This window comes from Penicillium canariense (assembly GCF_028826845.1).
Source record: "Penicillium canariense strain IBT 26290 chromosome Unknown utg000003l_segment0_segment0, whole genome shotgun sequence".
NCBI classification, from domain to species: domain Eukaryota; kingdom Fungi; phylum Ascomycota; class Eurotiomycetes; order Eurotiales; family Aspergillaceae; genus Penicillium; species Penicillium canariense.
This window is the reverse complement of record NW_026622730.1, coordinates 2628689-2646922: the sequence shown is the minus strand read 5'-3', so window position 1 is coordinate 2646922 and position 18234 is coordinate 2628689. Positions and strand designations below refer to the sequence as shown.

Sequence of the window (18234 nt, the reverse complement as noted above, 5' to 3'; positions counted from 1 at the left end):
TAGGGGTCTAAGGAAACGTGTGATTGAATAGTCCACGGTCAGCCTTTGTAGCTTCAGGAAGCTCCAAACAGAACCTGCACTTTCTTTCTGCGCGTCTGCGGTCAACAATCCGCACTGCCTATCTGGGGCTAGTGTGGTTTATTGCCGGGCGGTGAGTATTTGCAAAGTCGCCCGCTCTCCTGCACTATTGACTCACGGTGAGCGCAGGAAGCCACCACAACAGGTGAATTGACGGAATTGTGTGTGGAACCTTGTCATTCTTGATCTCTCACACTTACTAACCGCTCCAGTTTGCAAAATACGCCCCCGGTCACTCTAGCGGTTATGGCGGACCTCGTCGACCACTCCCCCCACCATCCCACCAGAGCTGCCAAGCTGGACAGCGCCTCCAATGTCATTTTGGTCGACAATTACGACTCTTTCACCTGGAATGTCTATCAATACCTTGTGCTTGAGGGTGCAACGGTCACTGTGGTACGAAATGACGAAGTTACTGTCGAGGACCTGATTGCGAAGAACCCGACTCAGCTGGTTATCAGTCCCGGACCCGGCCATCCGGAAACCGATGCAGGAATCAGCAATGCTGCCATCAAGCACTTCAGCGGAAAGATTCCAATCTTTGGTGTGTGTATGGGCCAACAGTGCATGATCACATCTTTTGGTGGCAAGGTGGATGTGACGGGCGAGATTCTTCATGGCAAGACCTCCGTCCTGAAGCATGACTCCAAGGGTGTCTATGAGGGGCTACCCGCCGTTCTCTCCGTAACTCGGTACCATTCCCTTGCCGGAACCCACTCGACGGTGCCCGAGTGCATGGAAGTCACTTCATGGGCAGACCTCGAGAACGGCAGCGGCAACAGCGTCATCATGGGTGTGAGGCACAAGGAGCTTGCGGTGGAAGGTGTGCAGTTCCACCCCGAGAGTATCCTGACCGAGTACGGGCGTACCATGTTCAGGAACTTCCTGAAGCTTACTGCAGGCACTTGGGCTGGAAACAAGAGCAGCTCCGTCCCCAAGGCTGCTCCTGTAGACAAGAAGGTGTCTATCCTAGAGAAGATCTATGCCCACCGGAGAAACGCTGTCGCCGAGCAGAAGAAGATCCCTGCGCTGCGGCCGGAGGCTCTCCAGGCTGCTTATGATCTCAACATTGCGCCACCTCAAATCTCGTTCCCTGCCCGGTTGAGACAATCGGATTATCCCCTATCCCTGATGGCGGAGATCAAGCGTGCATCTCCTTCTAAGGGCGTCATCTCAGCCGACGTGTGTGCACCCGCTCAAGCGCGCGAGTACGCCAAAGCTGGTGCTAGCGTCATCTCTGTCCTTACCGAGCCTGAGTGGTTCAAAGGTACTCTTGACGACCTCCGAGCAGTCCGCCAGAGCTTGGAAGGGCTCACCAACCGACCCGCCCTCTTACGGAAGGAGTTCGTTTTTGACGAGTACCAGATCTTAGAGGCGCGCCTTGCCGGTGCTGATACCGTGCTGCTGATTGTGAAGATGCTCAGTATTGAGCTTCTCACAAGGTTGTACCACTACTCTCGCAGCCTAGGTATGGAGCCACTTGTGGAAGTCAACACCCCCGAGGAGATGAAGATTGCCGTTGATTTAGGATCTGAGGTGATTGGTGTCAACAACCGCGACCTGACCAGCTTCGAGGTCGATCTTGGTACTACCAGTCGCTTGATGGACCAAGTGCCCGAGACCACAATTGTCTGTGCCCTGAGTGGTATCACGGGCCCCAAGGATGTGGAGGCTTACAAGAAGGAAGGCGTGAAGGCCATTCTCGTGGGAGAGGCCCTGATGCGGGCACCCGACACTTCTGCCTTTGTGGCACAGCTTTTGGGCGGATCTGCTGAACAGGTTTCTTCTACATCACCAAGGTCGCCCTTGGTAAAGATCTGTGGTACCCGATCTGAGGAAGCGGCCAAGGCTGCTATCGAGGCTGGTGCGGATCTGATTGGCATCATTATGGTTCAGGGCCGGTCAAGGCTAGTTCCGGATGATGTAGCCCTGCGCATCTCACAAACGGTCAAGTCAACACCACGGCCGGGTATCCAATCTAGTAGCCTGGTCGATCAAATATCGAAAACCACTTCTTCAGAGTGGTTTGATCATTCGAGTAAGGTTCTGCGTCATCCTACTCGCGCATTGCTTGTTGGTGTTTTCATGAATCAGCCTTTGTCATACGTCCTTGCCCAGCAAAACAAACTGGGGCTCGATGTGGTGCAGCTCCATGGCTCCGAACCCTTGGAATGGGCCAGCTTGATTCCTGTACCGGTGATCCGGAAGTTTGCTCCTGGAGATATTGGAATTGCCCGCAGGGCCTATCACACGCTTCCCCTGCTGGACTCCGGCGCGGGTGGATCCGGGCAGCTACTTGAAGGCGCAGGTGTTCAAAAGGTCCTTGACAGCGACGAGGGATTGCGGGTGATTTTGGCAGGTGGTTTGAACCCTGACAACGTTGTCGATATCGTTAACAAGCTGGGCCACTCGGGATCCAAGGTAGTAGGACTGGATGTAAGCTCCGGGGTGGAAACCAATGGCGCTCAAGACCTGGACAAGATCCGTGCTTTTGTGAAGGCAGCCAAAAGTGTTCGTGCATGAGTTCGAAATTCACGGTTCATTAGATATGCCTAGAAAATAGGGTGACTTCTCTTCTCACCCCATCTTCGCATAGTTTCCATGGCAATATGATACACCTGGACAAAGATTCCAAACATCATGCGACTTGTGTAAAATATGACATATAAAAGATCAACAGGCTCTTCGTGGCCCATTGGTCGGTTCAATACTGGGCTGGCAAATCGTGGGCTACCAAGACGGTTCTTAGACAGGATATTTCGTGAACATGCTGGGGAAACATTGAATTTCTGCGTTACTCTTTCAGTTTCCCTCATCTTTTCCAGATATTCTCTCGATGCCATGCCTCATTCACCAAAGGCTGTTGTGTGAATATCAGAACCCAACCTCTTTTCCCTTCCATATTTTCTTCCCCTCCACCAATATACCATAATCAACACTGTCAGTCGTTCGAGCATCCAGACCCAATCTTCCTTTCTCTTCCATATCAAATTTCTCCCACGGCCACACCTACAAACCATAGCCTGCGGTTCGAACATCCAACCCAGCGGGCTCTTCTCTTCAACTTTTTCTTCTTTCTAACACCAGACGCTGTTCACCGCGGCCTGTCGTTCGAATATCCCGACGCAAACTCTCGGACTTGAGCAGTCTTCTCATTTCTGACAAGACATCTCTCAGGTTTAAAAGCCAGCAATTCTTGCCTTCAGATCAATTTTCCATTTTACCTCACCCACGGTTTATCCTCATTGATCTTATCACATCTTGCTTTCCGTTCCCGAACAAACCCATCTTCGCCTCTACCACTCTCAACGGCAACACCTACAAGATGGGCAAGGCTTTTCAGCGAATTCGTGCCTCCGCAGTTGGAGACCTCCACCAAGGAGACCGAATTTCCCAATGGGTGCGCAAAAATGGCGGGGAGTTCCTAAACAAAGTGACCGACAGAGTCACGCACCTTATTGCCTCAGAAAAAGCATACAAGGAGAACGTGGAACAGGGTAAGTAATACAGTTGGGAATCACTTCATTCTCCTTCTTTCCCATTATCAGATGCTGAAGTTTGACCTCATTTGATACAGTGCAAGTTGCAAGGGCACTCGGTACTGTCAAAATTGTCTCTCGAGACTGGCTCATAGCTTCGCTGTATGCCAACCCCATTCGTCCGGTGCCAGAGGCGCCCTTTCTACTCGAGAACCTGGTGAAACCTTCAAGGAAGGCCGCCAACGGTAAAATTGGGGCAGACAGCCTGAAGCAAACTGGTCCAAAGCCACTGAGACGTCCAAGTATATTTCACCCATCATTTATGTGATTAAACCCCGAGAAAAAATTACTGATCTACATCTTGGATACAGAAGATCCCTTTGCCCGGAATAGGATACCCACGGGTTCAAAGAGTACTAAGGCAATTGCTCCACGTACGTTCATACTTGTTTTCAATAAAAGCCGTCGAAAGATACAAACCCTAAAGAATGATGAAACAGCGAAGAAACAAATCTATCGACAGCCTCAGACACGAGAGGCTTGGGACGCTGTCCTCACAAGGGCGACTAAAGCGTCAGGCCGTCGCGAGAAATATCGTCTTGCTGTAAGGCCGGTCGTTGACTTCCTTTGCATACGATAATGCTAAACATAGATAATAGATATTCGAGACAACTTCTCAACCACACACATACTCCACATGGTCCAAGTATAGCCGCGTCGGGACTTCCCGAATTGAGGAGCTAACTCCGCCGAAGAGTGACGTGGTTCTTGCTACCAACATCTTCAAAAAATTCTTCAAAGTCGAGACAGGAAAAGAATGGGATGACAAGAACGATGACAAGCTTCCCATGCCGAAAACAGACGCACAGGGGAACCCACTCCCCGTTCACGAAGGCTGGTATTCGTACGAATCCAAAACTAGCATGCTCACCAGCTTCATCATGCAAGTTGGACAGCCTGTTGGCAGCAATTCGGCACCTGTTGAATCTGAAAATACATCCAGTGAGCTATACGATCAGGCTATTCCCCCAAAGCCTTGCGCACAACCGCGAGAGGATAGCACCGATAATGGCGATGTGGATTCCAACGGCTGCAACGACATTGACTTCAGATGAGGAGAAGAAACCACTGCCAACTCCCATCCCGGAGAAGCATGAACCTCCGATCCAACGCTTCGCCATATATAATGCCTCCGTTGAGGCAGTGGTCGAAGGGAATTTCGCCAGCCCCTGGGGTTGTGTAGGGCTTGCACGAGAAAAAAAGTGAAAACACAAATATTTGAGAGCTTCTGGTCGTAGGGATTTACGGGTGCACTGCATGAGGACAGGGAAATCTTCTGATTTACATGGCGTTTGAATTCTTCACTATAGTTACTCGTTTTATAGCTTGAGTTGACCCTCGTCACTCGAACAGGGTATAGGGACAAGAATGGAAAGGATGTACATGAACTGGCTGAGATGCCTTTTAGTTGACCGTGAAACTCCGATGCGCCAACGGACAAAACCAAAATTTGCCCACAAAAAATATCAGACCCAGTGTGCCATAGTTGTCCACGCCAGCAGCCGACACCGTAATGCAACTTCATGAGGACTCTAGAGGTATTCCTTCTTCTTGCTGGTCCTCGTGTATTGGGTAAGAGCCCATTCAATATCGCCAGTGGAACCCTTCTCGAGAGTGCCTCCCCGAATCTCGAAGAGGCGCATGGTCATCCGCGGGCCGACCTCGGCAAGTTCTACATCCCGGTAGCTGCTTTTCACGAAAACATGGTGGCGCACCTCAATGCTGTCCTCTTTGTTCACGAAGGTAACCACACGAGTGCCAACCTTGCCAGGTTCACGTGGTGGGAAAAGGTGCTTCAAGATCTGGACAACGCGCTGGCCCAGTTTGGTCGTAAATCCCTCGAAAATCAAGTGCGGGTAGCTCTCGGAAACGGTACCCCGATCCGCATTAGGGATATCTGCTCGCAGAACGACATTGTGAAGAGAGAAGCTGGCCGTGGGACCGTGGGGAAGATGCGAAACGGTAAGGGCGGTGGGTGTACCGCGGTGCTCGTGCAGAAGGATCATGTCGGTCAAAGAGGCGGAAGTTGCGCTCGATACCAGGTCGGGCATGACGAGATTGCCACGGTTCAGGCGGATGGAAGTCGGGAAAAGCAATCGGATCTCTTTCGCAAAAGCGCCGAGGCGAGCAGAAGGCGAGCGGGATGTCGTGACTAGCGGACGAGGGTCGACGAGGCCGGACGTTAGGGCATACTCATCGTCGATATCAACTTCATCCTTCGACTCATCAAACTTGAAGTCTTGACGGAGAGACTTGTCATTTGCAATTTCGGGGTCGAGGGGTTTTCCAGAGGCTAGCGAAGCCTTAAGCTGGGCGCGCTTTTCGGCGATCGAGGCATCGCGGAGCTGCAACGCTCTCCGGTAGAGGTAGTCTCGGCGCTCACGAGCTTGACGGCGCTATTGGAGAGTCAGTGTACATTCGTAGTGGCCATAATATTTCGGATGGAACCTTACCAGCATCTTGGCGAGAGAATATGGATGTTGCTTGAGGTAATCTCCAAACTGACGGAAGGCGGGCAACTTTTTTTTCTAAACTCCGGGGCTGCGCCAGTGGTCTGCAGTCCCCGCCGTAGTGGGATCCCACCGATAGAGAATCCGGATCGCAATGCGGAGAGCGCTTTTCGTCATTCCAGACTTTTCCGCTCTCTATTGTCAGGTTTCTCAGACAAAGAGCTGTACTGGATGTTAGTGGTCCCTTGTCTTTCGCTGCTAGCATTGCTGACTTGAGCTGTGACCTCTTAGAACCCCGTTCTTTTGCCCCTCAGGCACACAGACTCGGACTGGGCTCTTCAGAACCGCACAAGGACGGTTGGATTGTCCCCTACGCTCTTTCCCCCACGGTCTCAACATTTCGCTTTCGATTTACCCGCATGTTGCTCTTTACATGATTCCACCTTTCGATCTATCCCTTACAACTTCTCTATCACCTGCCTTGACAACCCGCATTCATCATGGATAACAGCCATGCAGGGTTGCCAGATGACACCTCGGTGATGGCAGAAATGGACGACGGTATTGCGAGCTCTATAGGTCGTGCACGGCCACGGCGTCATGATGATGACGACGAGGGCTCTGATATCCTGGAAGATGACGACCTGGAGAGCACGGTCGGCGGAATGGTTTCTGGACACCAGAGGGGCCATGGAAATAGGGACGAAGAGAAGGAGCTTCCCGCTCATGCGTGCGCGTGAGTAGTAGATTAATTTATCCACCTGTCTGAGTGCTAACAAATATGATTTAAAGGTACTGTGGTATTCATAACCCCAGCAGTGTGGTGAAGTGCCTGTCTTGCAACAAGTGGTTTTGCAGTGCCCGAGGCAATACTTCTTCTTCGCACATCGTCAATCACCTTGTTCGCGCTCGGCACAAGGAAGTGCAATTACACCCAGCTTCCTCGCTTGGAGACACCATCCTCGAATGTTACAATTGCGGTACAAAGAACGTTTTCCTGCTCGGTTTCATTCCCGCCAAGTCTGATACCGTCGTGGTTCTTCTCTGCCGACAGCCATGTGCAGCAATGCCGTCTTCGAAGGATATGAACTGGGATACCTCTCGCTGGCAGCCACTTATCGAAGATCGCTCTTTTCTTCCCTGGCTTGTGGCCGCGCCCTCCGATCAAGAGCAGCTCCGCGCCCGCCATCTTAGCCCGCAGTTGATCGCAAAACTGGAGGAGATGTGGAAGGAGAACTCGCAGGCGACTCTGGAGGATTTGGAGAAAGCCACAGCCGTGGATGATGAACCAGCACCTGTGCTGTTGCGTTATGACGATGCTTACCAATATCAGAACATCTTCGGACCCTTGGTCAAAATTGAGGCCGACTATGACCGGAAGCTGAAAGAGTCTCAGTCGCAGGATGGACTGATCGTTCGATGGGATCTCGGTCTGAACAACAAGCATCTTGCCAGCTTCGTTCTTCCCAAGCTGGAGCTTGGAGATGTTAAGTTGGCCGTTGGTGATGAAATGCGTCTGAAGTACACCGGTGAACTGCGTTCCAAGTGGGAAGGCGTCGGATATGTCATGAAGATCCCGAACAACCAGTCTGATGAAGTCACGATTGAGCTGCGCTCCAAGGGTGATCACAAGTCGGTGCCTACTGAATGCACTCACAACTTCACTGCAGACTATGTCTGGAAGTCTACGTCGTTTGACCGTATGCAGCTCGCCATGAAAACCTTTGCCGTTGACGAGATGAGTGTATCAGGTTACATCTTCCACCGTCTTCTTGGCCACGAAGTTGCCGCAGCCCCCATGAAGACCCAAATTCCCAAGAAATTCAGTGTTCCTGGACTGCCCGACCTGAACGGTAGCCAAATCAATGCCGTGAAAAGTGTATTGCAACGGCCATTGAGTCTAATCCAGGGTCCTCCAGGAACTGGTAAGACGGTCACTTCGGCTACGATTATCTATCACCTGGCGAAGATAAACGGAGGCCAGGTCCTGGTCTGTGCTCCCTCCAACGTTGCCGTTGATCAGCTCTGTGAGCGTATTCACCGCACGGGCCTGAAGACTGTTCGTGTGACTGCCAAGTCTCGTGAAGACGTCGAGTCGCCCGTCGGCTTCCTCTCTCTACACGAGCAAGTGCGCATGAACGATAGCAATATCGAACTGGTGAAGCTCAACCAACTGAAGTCGGAGCTTGGTGAATTATCTAGCCAGGATGAGAAGCGCTTGAAGCAACTGACTCGGGCCGCTGAACGCGAAGTCTTGACCAATGCCGATGTGATTTGCTGCACTTGCGTCGGTGCGGGTGATCCTCGCTTGGCCAAGTTTAAGTTCCGTACTGTCTTGATCGACGAGTCTACCCAATCTGCAGAGCCGGAGTGCATGATACCCCTGGTCCTTGGCTGTAAGCAGGTCGTTCTAGTCGGTGATCACCAGCAGCTTGGACCCGTCATTATGAACAAGAAGGCCGCCAAGGCCGGTTTGAACCAGTCTCTCTTCGAGCGTCTTGTCATTCTTGGCTGTTCGCCTATTCGCCTGAACGTGCAGTATCGCATGCATCCGTGCCTCTCAGGGTTCCCATCCAACATGTTCTATGAAGGATCGCTCCAGAACGGTATCACCATTCAAGACCGTCTTCGCCGCGATGTTGACTTCCCTTGGCCCATGATGGATGACCCGATGATGTTCTGGTCGAACTTGGGTAACGAAGAAATTTCGGCCTCCGGAACCTCTTATCTTAATCGCACTGAGGCTACCAATGTCGAGAAGATTGTTACGCGCTTCTTCAAGGCGGGTGTGCAGCCGAAGGGCATTGGTATCATCACCCCATATGAGGGACAGCGAAGCTACATCGTCAGCTCCATGCAGACCACTGGTACATTCAAGAAGGAGCACTACAAGGAGATCGAGGTGGCATCCGTCGATGCGTTCCAGGGTCGAGAGAAGGATTACATCATCCTCTCCTGTGTTCGTTCCAATGATCACCAGGGTATTGGTTTCTTGAGCGACCCACGCCGGCTCAACGTCGCCCTTACTCGAGCTCGATTCGGCCTCGTCATCCTCGGTAACCCCAAAGTGCTTTCCAAGCATCCCCTTTGGAACTGCCTGCTGCAGCACTTCAAGGAACGCCACTGTCTCGTAGAGGGACCGTTGTCAAACCTGCAGGAGTCTCTGATCCAGTTCAGCCGCCCCAAGCAGGCTTACCGTGGTCCTCAGCGCTTCCAAATGTCCTTCAATCAAGGCCCCGCTGCTGCTGGTGCTGCTGCTGGCACTATGAATGGTCGTAATGGTCAGCGCAACGAGTACCAGGACACTGGATCAGTGGTTGGGTACATTCCAGATGATGTCTCCTCAGTGCACTCCTCTGCCGTCGGAGGAGTTGGACTCCCGTCCGGCTATCCCCCGATGTTCCAGAACTTTGCAGACCAATGGCCGTCCCTTTCGGGCGGTCGCCGCGCCAACGGTGGTCGGGCGAAGGGTACTCCGAGTATTGCTGGAGAGTCCGTCGCCGCTACCGAGTCCGATGTCACTGGAAGCATCATCGATGGACGGAGTGCTGATCAAGGTGGTGTCAGCCTTGCTGGTTTGAGCATCAACGATATGAGCAAGCAGCCGAGTCTTAGCCAGTCCGACCGCCTGAAACGCTACGTGGAATCCGGTGGCCGTGAGCCCTACCGTGGTGGAGTTCCGGACAACGGCAGCATCTTTGGCGGTAGTTCCGCCAGCATTCGTGTTACTCGCGGCGTTCCTGGACACAACAACGTCCATGACGACGACGATGCCCGCAGTGTTTCGACCGCCTTCGCTAGCCAGGTCGGCGGTAACTACGACTGAGTGAAGTGCTCTCTTGCCATATTATGCTAGGGCAGCCTCCAACAGGCTTGCCTTCTCATGTTCTCCCGGGAAAGCAGAGTCTCGCAGGAAACGTCAGGGTTTCTTCCACCAGAGTCTTGCCCGTCCATTCTTCCATGTCGATTAGGACGTCAGTTCGGTGAGGCCAGGTCGGCACGCCGCTCTTTGGGCGCATCAGTTTTACTGAGCGACCACTCAAGGTCGTCAGTATCCTCAGTCTGAAGGGGTGACCCTTCTTGGTCTCTTAGGGCTCTACTGTCGCCGTGATGTCTCTCTTATGTGCGGTTGTTGGTGGACTGAGGCGACAAGCATTAACCTTCCAGCCTCCCTACATTTGAGCTTACGGTTTGACCGTACAATCGCCGGTTATCAATTTTTCCGCCCAACTGATTCCGATAGTTTTGCTACCGGAGTCAGCGTTGACAATTTACCCTGATCCCCCTCGGGCTCGATTCTTCCTAGCGGTCTTTACCTAGGTATCCATCAGACGTCTAGCAAATCTTGTTGCCTCGAAAAATCGAGACTATTTATGCCTTTAGTTGAAACAAATCATTCTTTGTAAATCACTGTTCCTCATTTTAGAATCGATCTACACCCTCTTCTGCCGCCCAGTCTATCAAAATGGCAGGTGCCAAGCCGCCCCCAAATCACCCTCCACTCGTACTTAGGGCTAGGAGGTTAGACCATTCTGCCGCGCTGCCCCGCTCGACTTGGATCTATACAGCGCAAGTCTGGGCGCATTATTGTGAAACACTAAATCCACGGACATCATGGATGCTGCGCCCCAGGACTGGGCTCGCGGGACGGGCTCGGCAATGATGTCGATTGGCGCCCATTGCCTGTTTACCTCGATCAGTGGACCTCCTCGCTCCTCACAAGATCCACTCGTTATTGTGCTCACCGGCGCGGGGGATGTCGCATCCTCCTACACAGCCCTCTCGGCACTTGTTTCCCGGTTGTGTCGGGTCTTACTCTACGATCGTTCCGGGCTCGGCCGCAGCGATCCAAGACCGAGCATGCACAGAGCAACAACTGCTACGGCCGTTACGGCTGCCGAAGAACTACACAGCCTTCTCATGGCAACGAATTTGGGTCCGCCTTTGGTCCTGGTTGTGCACTCTTATGGCGCTATTGTTGCCCGCGAGTATCTTCATCTGTACGATGAGGAGGTCTTCGGCATGGTTCTCGCTGACGGCTCCACCGAGCGACAGTGTGACTATTTTCGGCTGCCGGATCCCAATATTAATGCCGTTCTTGGGGATCTCAAGGTGGCACAGGTGACCGGTCTACGAGCGGACTCGAAACTCTCCCGGGACGAATGGCGAGTACGAGCCATCGATATTGCGCATGGTGCAGGCGCAGCACAGGTCGAGGCAGATTCTTATGTGCAAGTTTGTCGTACGCTCGCGGAAAAGAAGCAGTTTCAGAATCGGACGATGGGGGATCGACCAGTGAGTGTGATTCGCTGTAATAGTGCCCGGGACTATGAACGGATCTATGAGCGTGGAGTTGAGATTGGCAATGGGACGCCACAACAGCAGCAGGCATTCCGGGACCTACTGGATCGATGGGAGGCGATAGACAAGGAGCTGAAGGAGGAACAACTCCAACTATCCTCGAACACGCATCTCGTGCATCTGCCCGACTGCGGACATAACGTCCATCTGGTACGGCCGGATATAGTGGCTGACGAAATCCGGTGGGTGTTGGATCAGCTGCGGAGTCCGAGGGGCGATGCGTTGAAACTCTGATTCCGTCAGAGTTCCTGGATTCTTCTTCATGATTGATGGACTTAGTCCGACTATCGAGAGCCCTATTCTGGGCGCTCTAGATGCGTTGTTGCGTATTCCTGTAGCCTACAATAACTGGGAATCTTCGAGTCTTCACTGCCACTACCCTGGTTGGTTTGCAACTAGTCTAATGCATTTTGACTATCAATAAGGTGCTTCGCCTGAGGATTCGCAAGCATTATGCGTGTCGATCAGTGTGCATCCTATCTTTTTATAGAAGTCGCCCACGCGCGCTCGCTCGATATTCTGCAGCCTAAACCAGCTGGCAGGCGCGAGAGCCAGTCAAGACCAGCACTGCCTCTGCCCTGTTCACGCTTACCTAACCTGGATCTACTGCCACGTGATCCCCGGAGATCCCACCAGTCCCGTGACCCTGCAGGGTGTCACCGCCACATTAGCTTCGATTTGTAAGGCACCCACCGTGGCGATCCTCCTGGGCCGGCATGCAGCAACCGGTTAGCAGGTACGTCCTATACTCCCGAGGCGCCGGGATGGCTGCCTGACAGGGTTTTGCGGGCGCTGGAACCCAATACTGGGTCGGCAGAAGGCGAACTAGGCGGCTCTTATTGGCGGCCTGGCCGTCCTGACTTAGGGTGTTCATTGTATGAGTCATTGCGAGACAGCGGTGGCCACATCCGATCCAGGATCGGCTGGCAGTGGCACGAGCAAAAGCCAACGCAAACGCATTAATAGCCAGCGCATCCCCGGTCAGGGCCTGCATACATGCAGTAGTATATAAATCCTTGAGCCAGTGACGAATTTGCCCTGCTGAAAAAGCGCAGGTCCCTTCAGCTGATCGGTAACTCCGTTTCAAAGAAACTCCGAGAAGCGCGGAACGCCTGCGCCACAGGTGGCGGTTCTTGACGCAAGCGGGCCAGTTGTGTTCCCAGCGTATAAATAGGCAGGGGGATGCCTGAAGGAGACCTGAAAATTTGGGCGCTCTTCCGATCTTCCCATCTACCACCACCTTCCCCCCATCATCTTCCACCTCGGCTCCGGCCAATTTATTTGAATCCTTGCTCATCCTGCTCTTCTTTTCCTTCTCCTGCCTATCTTTCATCCTGAGAACCCCCCCCCCTCAGTGTGATTTTGAGTGATCGGTGGACGCGTCTTGCCGGTATCTCCATTCCATCACAAATCCCCTCAGTTGGTGTGGGGTCGACGCGATACTATGGGCGACGGCTCTGACTATCCTAGTCCGCGAAGTGAAGCTCCGCACGGGGCAACTGCTGCCTCAGTTCTTGCATCCGCCACAGAATCTCTTTCCTCAATTGTCAGAATGAATGAACAAGCTTCCCTCGGATACATGGAGGGCACGCGCCCGCGCCTCTCTGTCCGACGCGCCCGCGATCCCCCCAAGAACACCGAGGGCCAAATCTACTGCGACCACCCAGACTGCCAGACTGCACCGCCGACTTTTCGTCGTCCTTGCGAATGGAAGTAAGTAATCTGACCCTCGCCCTCGCGGTCGGCTGTTCCCCATACTAACTCGTCTTCCCTAGCAAACACATGGATAAACACGATCGCCCCTACAAGTGCTACGAACCCGGCTGCGACAAGATTCAGGGCTTCACTTACTCGGGTGGCCTCTTGCGCCACCAGCGCGAAGTGCACAAGAAGAACAACGACGCCAAGAAGCCTTTGATGTGTCCCTATGCCGACTGTAATCGCAGCACCGGCAACGGGTTCACGCGCCAGGAAAACCTTCGAGAACACTTGCGTCGTCGCCACATGCATACTGACGACGGTAACTCAACCACCTCCATTCTGGTTGACATGCCATGGGAGCGCGCCAGCGAGCTGGAGGGCGTTCGCGCCAACTCACTCCCTGCCACCGGCATGAAGCGCAAGCACGACTCGCCCAACGGCGACCTCGCTGACACTGATGAGCACGGTGACGATCTCCACAACGAAGTCAAGCGACTGCGCCGCGAGGTCCAAGAGAAGGATCGCCGCCTGGAGCAGCTGGAGCGCATTGTCGCTGATCTCCAGCAGGCCATGCCTCAGCCGCCTGTGCCCGAACACGACCCTCAGCTTACGCAGACGATGCCGCCACCTGCCCCTCAAGCTGTTGCACCGCAGATTTAAACTCTCTACTCTACTAGCTTAATCATTTGCCAGGGCTCTCTTTGTTCTGTTCGTGTTTGCATTCTGTGGGCGTTCCTCTAATCGAAAATGGGCTTTCGAAATGTTTGCTTTGTGTCTTCATTTTTTCCTAGTTCACCATGTTTACTGCATCTGGGTTCGGTTATGATGGCCAGCGTCGATGGCCGCCAGCCAGCTGTCCGGGTACTTTGGCGTTTTGCTTGACATCGACTTTCAATGGGTCAAGCGGTGTTCTTTCCACGGGGTGTGTCTGTCGCTCCATATACCCAGGTGTATCATTGTATTCTTTTTTCTTTTCCAAGCTACTATTTGTCAAATACCTTGCCATCTCTAACGCTCTCTGCGCTCTGCTCATGATGTTATCTCGGCTGCGGCTCGAGCGTTCAACCTCTCGATGTTCTTGTAATATGCCTTAATCGTTACCCAGTGTATCGTTAATGGCTTGTATTTCTCTTGGCTCCGGCACATACTCCCTCACTGCCTTATGACCGTCTCCCTCAAATTGAACACTTAATCTTTAGTACATCCATGCCTGGCAGCCTCGTCGAAAAGGCATCCGTAAATTGCATACCTGATAAAGGGGGCCAAAACGCCCCAGCCACACATATTCAGGCAACCATCAGCACCTGAGGCTCCCACTGCTTATCCATCTAGAACCTCCCGTCGCCCCCATTGAGTAAGCAAGTAGCCAGCTTAGCGGCGCATGAGCCTCATGACAGCCTAGTCTGGGTTCCGCGGGCACCCGAATCATACAAGGCTGCCGCCGGGACCCCTAGGGTACGAATGACTCATGCTCGACCAAGATGCTGTCACGATCCTTGCGGGTAGCCTCGTCATCCGAAGCGTAACATGTCGGAGTTAGCATCCCCGATGTCCGATTGCTCGCCGGAACATAGTCGGCTTTTTGCTATTTGTAACCCGGAAGGCTATGCTACAGCGTGGGGCGGGACGATAGAGTTTCTGGTGATGGGGCGGGTTTGCGCGCTAGGTGGAATGTCAACATGGGCTGCCCCAAAAGGGGTCATAACGGGTACCACGGGAGTAAGATGCTTGTCGGGGTATATGCAATATGGTACATAATAACAGTGTTGAGGTTGCTGCTGGGTGCGGTGGCCGTGGCTCGGGTGGACATGAGCAAGGGGAGTGAGGACGATATGTGGGTGCAAGCCAACACAAAGTTAAGACTTTTTTGGTCGGAGTCGTTGTCTTGTACTGTCGACCCCCTGAAAAAGTAGTGGGGGTCAACCCTTGGTTTGGGTGAGCCGTTCAGCTGGAATATGTCAACTCGCATGGGCATGAAAATCGATTATCAAACTCAAGCTCACAGGACTATGGCCTCAAGGAAATACTCAACAACCAAACTCCGGTGTATTAATATGCCGGGTGGATCCTCGTAAATAGTAGTTGGGGAGTGAGGATCGATAATGCTGTCAGGAGGTTGGGGATATGATATAGGTTAATTCTGGTCGAAATATCAATAGGACTCTCTGATGGCTAAGCGGTTAGTTATAGCATGCTTCAGGTGAATATGTGGTGTTTGAAACAGGGTCGTGTCCAAGACATCCGCTTCTTTCGTGAGACTGTCACTGCAGCTGTTGATTTACGCACGTAATGGCTGCAGGATGGAGCCAGGTAGGAACCAAGGACTTATGGTGGCCTGTCTCGATCAGCCAGTTTCGGTTCTCCTTTCTTTTTATTCCCAAACATTTGGGGAGGTATTCTTTTTCCGTTCTTCTTCTCCCCCTATTGTATATTGGCTTTACCATGCCACCATCTGACTGGATATCTGCTTGTCATCATATCACATTACATTTTTGGTCCTAAAAGTTTCGACTGCTATGTCGAAAGGGAGTCTCTACACGATCCAAGTCAAGATAACTTTGAGATATATGTAATGCTGTATGTCTCAAAAGAACGCGTATGTCCACTTACGAGCGCACCATATATCTTTTTCTACAACGGATGTGACAGATGTCACGTGGCTTGTCTGCCCATGACCGCAGGTTGTATTCAGCAGCTCGATGGCGAGCTAACCCCAGAATAGCGAACGCATTTACTCCAAATATAGCAAGGTGTCAAAAGACTCATGTGTTGGTGTGGGATGAGACACGTAAGGAGGGTACTTCGGCGACCTCCGAACGTACCTTATGGAGAGCCGCAATGTGTATTACCTAATCAAACGGTCGACTTCCCCAGGTAGGTTAAATCAACCTCAACTCCACGGCGGAGGGTGGACTAGCGGTTTCAACACTTTGAAGATTGGTCGGATTGAATCAAGAACGCACAAGCCACGAAAGATACCTCTGGAAATTTTTTACAAAGCGGTTGTCGATGGCCACTTGCTGCTGACGGGGTTTTTGCAACTACGATCTGCCTATCACTGCCCCGTCCGCTACATGGCAATAGCGCAGCCTTTCACCAGCAGCACTGTGGAAATGTGCCCGGGTGTTTACTTTTCCTGTGACCTGTCTTTCAAACTGCTTTGCTGAACAGACACTCTTCTGTCTTGCCTCTCTATTCCATCGGCGTCGCTGAGGTGATAGCTCCTTTCTCGTAACAGCCAAACGCATTCACCGCCGCCGGCAACAGCAGACAGAATGTCTGAATTTCTTCCGTCTGCAGAAGTGCCGATGTGTCAGGATATGCGAGCGCATTATGTTCCCACCCAGGAATACATCTCGGCCGCCAGGTACCCTCCCGGGGCTGGTATGAGCCCAGCACTCCCCTACAACAGTCTCGACCAATTTGTCGATGACAACGACACTGTGGTTGTTGACAACAAAGTCTTCAACCCTGAGACCCATCAATTTAATGAGGGCGACTACATCTGCCCAGGATTTTTTAGCCTCGCTTATCTCGATGGATTCACGCGCCGCTTCAAATACTCGCAGTGGAGCTACGAGATGCGCCGCGAGGCGCAGCCCATCCTCCCGTTCTTGTCGCTGGGCCCATATTCATGCCTAAGGGACCGAGAATTTCTCCGCAGCCAGGGCTTCACGCTTCTTCTGGCCATCCGTAACCGTCATTCTGCTCATGCCAGGCTGGTCTCTGGAGACAAAGCCGCCGCTGAACTCGGGATCCAGGCCGATGCCATTGATGTGCTCGATAATCAGGAGCTGATCTCCGCGTTTCCTTGTGCTATTCGCCGGATTAATGATCATCTTGCAGGGGTAGACAGGGACAACCATCTTCCCACCAATTTGAGCACCGCGACAGCCAGTGACACCCTGCGCAAGAAGAAGGTCTTGGTCTTCTGCGAGTCAGGGAATGAGCGATCTGCTGGCGTTGTCATTGCTTACCTTATGGTTATGCTTAATTTGGATGCCGTTCATGCCATGCATACCGTCCAACAGCACCGGTTTTGTGTTTCCATCGAAGATCCCATGAAACGTATTCTCACTGCATTCGAATCCATCCTGGCGGCCAAACGTGACGTCAAAAGCGCGAGGTGTACGAATATACAAAGCGGAGCTACAACACTTGCGCCGCCTCCAGTCCCGCCTATGCTGCTGGCCAAGAAACGCAGCTTCGCAGATCGGCAGGAAAATGATACTGATCTGGCTGATGGCGACATGGACGTCGATGGGGAGGCTGATTTGCCCTTGGACCGAACTCCATGTGCACCTTTCCAAGATCGTGTGGCTTAGATCAAGATTTGTTGTCTCACCGAACAGATACTAAGTATTTCTCGCTATATGTTTTACGTTTCCAAGACGGTAGAAAGGTGAATTCGGAGCTATCTCATGGTTATGTTATTTGGGGTCTACACGTTCAGTTTGGCAATAGGGTGGGTCTTTGCTTTTTACGTCGCTTTTGAACGATTCCTTCTGGCTCGACCTCTCGTGGGCGGAGATACCCAGCTGAAGCAGCTTATTGTAGCTTTGATGTGCCACAAATCGACTCTATCATCGGTGCGATTCTATAAAGTTCACTGTAAAGTTCATTACAGACAAAGAGATGGTGCCTGGAGATCTAAATTTCCTTGGTTGTTGAACCCAAGGAAGGCTGTATTTATGCAGCTCTAACCCCAGCCAGCGCGAGCTAGTTCACCCACAACATCAACAGTCTCCTTCTCACTCTTTTCTTTCTCCCACCACGCCGCTATCCTAACTGTTCTCCTTCAACTGTTTCTTGTATGCTTTTTCTTGCATCCTTACTGGTTCCTTCTTTCATCGCGAATCCAAAATCCTTGTGAGATCCCGTATTCTGCACCTTCACTTCAGCAGAGCTCTCACCCGCGGACCAGCGCGAGACCCAAGCATCTCGCCGTCCCTGTTTGGGATATTGACTTCTGCGTCTCTCGTTTACTTTTCCTACGCCCACCTCTGGGTCCTTTACGCATGATCTTTAGAAGTCGCAACTCTGCTGTTGTCAGGCCCGCCGCATTGTCTACTGAGTGTGTGAAAAGTTATTCCGGGACCAGTCCC

At 52.4% G+C, this 18234-nt stretch overlaps 7 protein-coding genes across 7 annotated transcripts; 6 read left to right on the top strand and 1 right to left on the bottom strand.

Annotated features, from left to right (window-relative positions):
- Positions 1 to 324: 324 nt before the first annotated feature.
- On the top strand, positions 325 to 2601 carry N7482_005800 (bifunctional anthranilate synthase/indole-3-glycerol-phosphate synthase; the record flags this gene model as incomplete). Its single annotated transcript, XM_056687925.1, has 1 exon — positions 325 to 2601. The coding sequence occupies one exon, from the start codon at positions 325 to 327 to the stop codon at positions 2599 to 2601; it is 2277 nt and encodes a 758-aa protein (XP_056543480.1).
- Positions 2602 to 3403: 802 nt separating this feature from the next.
- N7482_005799 (BRCT domain protein) lies at positions 3404 to 4672 on the top strand (the record flags this gene model as incomplete). Its single annotated transcript, XM_056687924.1, has 5 exons — positions 3404 to 3575; positions 3656 to 3802; positions 3929 to 3991; positions 4058 to 4161; positions 4217 to 4672. 5 exons carry the CDS (start codon positions 3404 to 3406, stop codon positions 4670 to 4672), a joined length of 942 nt encoding a protein of 313 aa, XP_056543479.1.
- A 477-nt stretch (positions 4673 to 5149) lies between these two features.
- N7482_005798 (snoRNA-binding rRNA-processing protein IMP4) lies at positions 5150 to 6076 on the bottom strand (the record flags this gene model as incomplete). The annotated part of the gene is made up of 2 exons (XM_056687923.1): positions 5150 to 6013; positions 6071 to 6076. 2 exons carry the CDS (start codon positions 6074 to 6076, stop codon positions 5150 to 5152), a joined length of 870 nt encoding a protein of 289 aa, XP_056543478.1.
- A 491-nt stretch (positions 6077 to 6567) lies between these two features.
- Positions 6568 to 9893, top strand: N7482_005797 (putative regulator of nonsense transcripts; the record flags this gene model as incomplete). Its single annotated transcript, XM_056687922.1, has 2 exons — positions 6568 to 6803; positions 6860 to 9893. The coding sequence occupies 2 exons, from the start codon at positions 6568 to 6570 to the stop codon at positions 9891 to 9893; spliced, it is 3270 nt and encodes a 1089-aa protein (XP_056543477.1).
- A 788-nt stretch (positions 9894 to 10681) lies between these two features.
- Positions 10682 to 11662, top strand: N7482_005796 (alpha/beta fold hydrolase; the record flags this gene model as incomplete). Its single annotated transcript, XM_056687921.1, has 1 exon — positions 10682 to 11662. One exon carries the CDS (start codon positions 10682 to 10684, stop codon positions 11660 to 11662), a length of 981 nt encoding a protein of 326 aa, XP_056543476.1.
- A 1210-nt stretch (positions 11663 to 12872) lies between these two features.
- N7482_005795 (putative C2H2 transcription factor) lies at positions 12873 to 13789 on the top strand (the record flags this gene model as incomplete). The annotated part of the gene is made up of 2 exons (XM_056687920.1): positions 12873 to 13141; positions 13204 to 13789. The coding sequence occupies 2 exons, from the start codon at positions 12873 to 12875 to the stop codon at positions 13787 to 13789; spliced, it is 855 nt and encodes a 284-aa protein (XP_056543475.1).
- A 2648-nt stretch (positions 13790 to 16437) lies between these two features.
- N7482_005794 (dual specificity protein phosphatase family protein) lies at positions 16438 to 17454 on the top strand (the record flags this gene model as incomplete). The annotated part of the gene is made up of 1 exon (XM_056687919.1): positions 16438 to 17454. The coding sequence occupies one exon, from the start codon at positions 16438 to 16440 to the stop codon at positions 17452 to 17454; it is 1017 nt and encodes a 338-aa protein (XP_056543474.1).
- Positions 17455 to 18234: the final 780 nt, after the last annotated feature.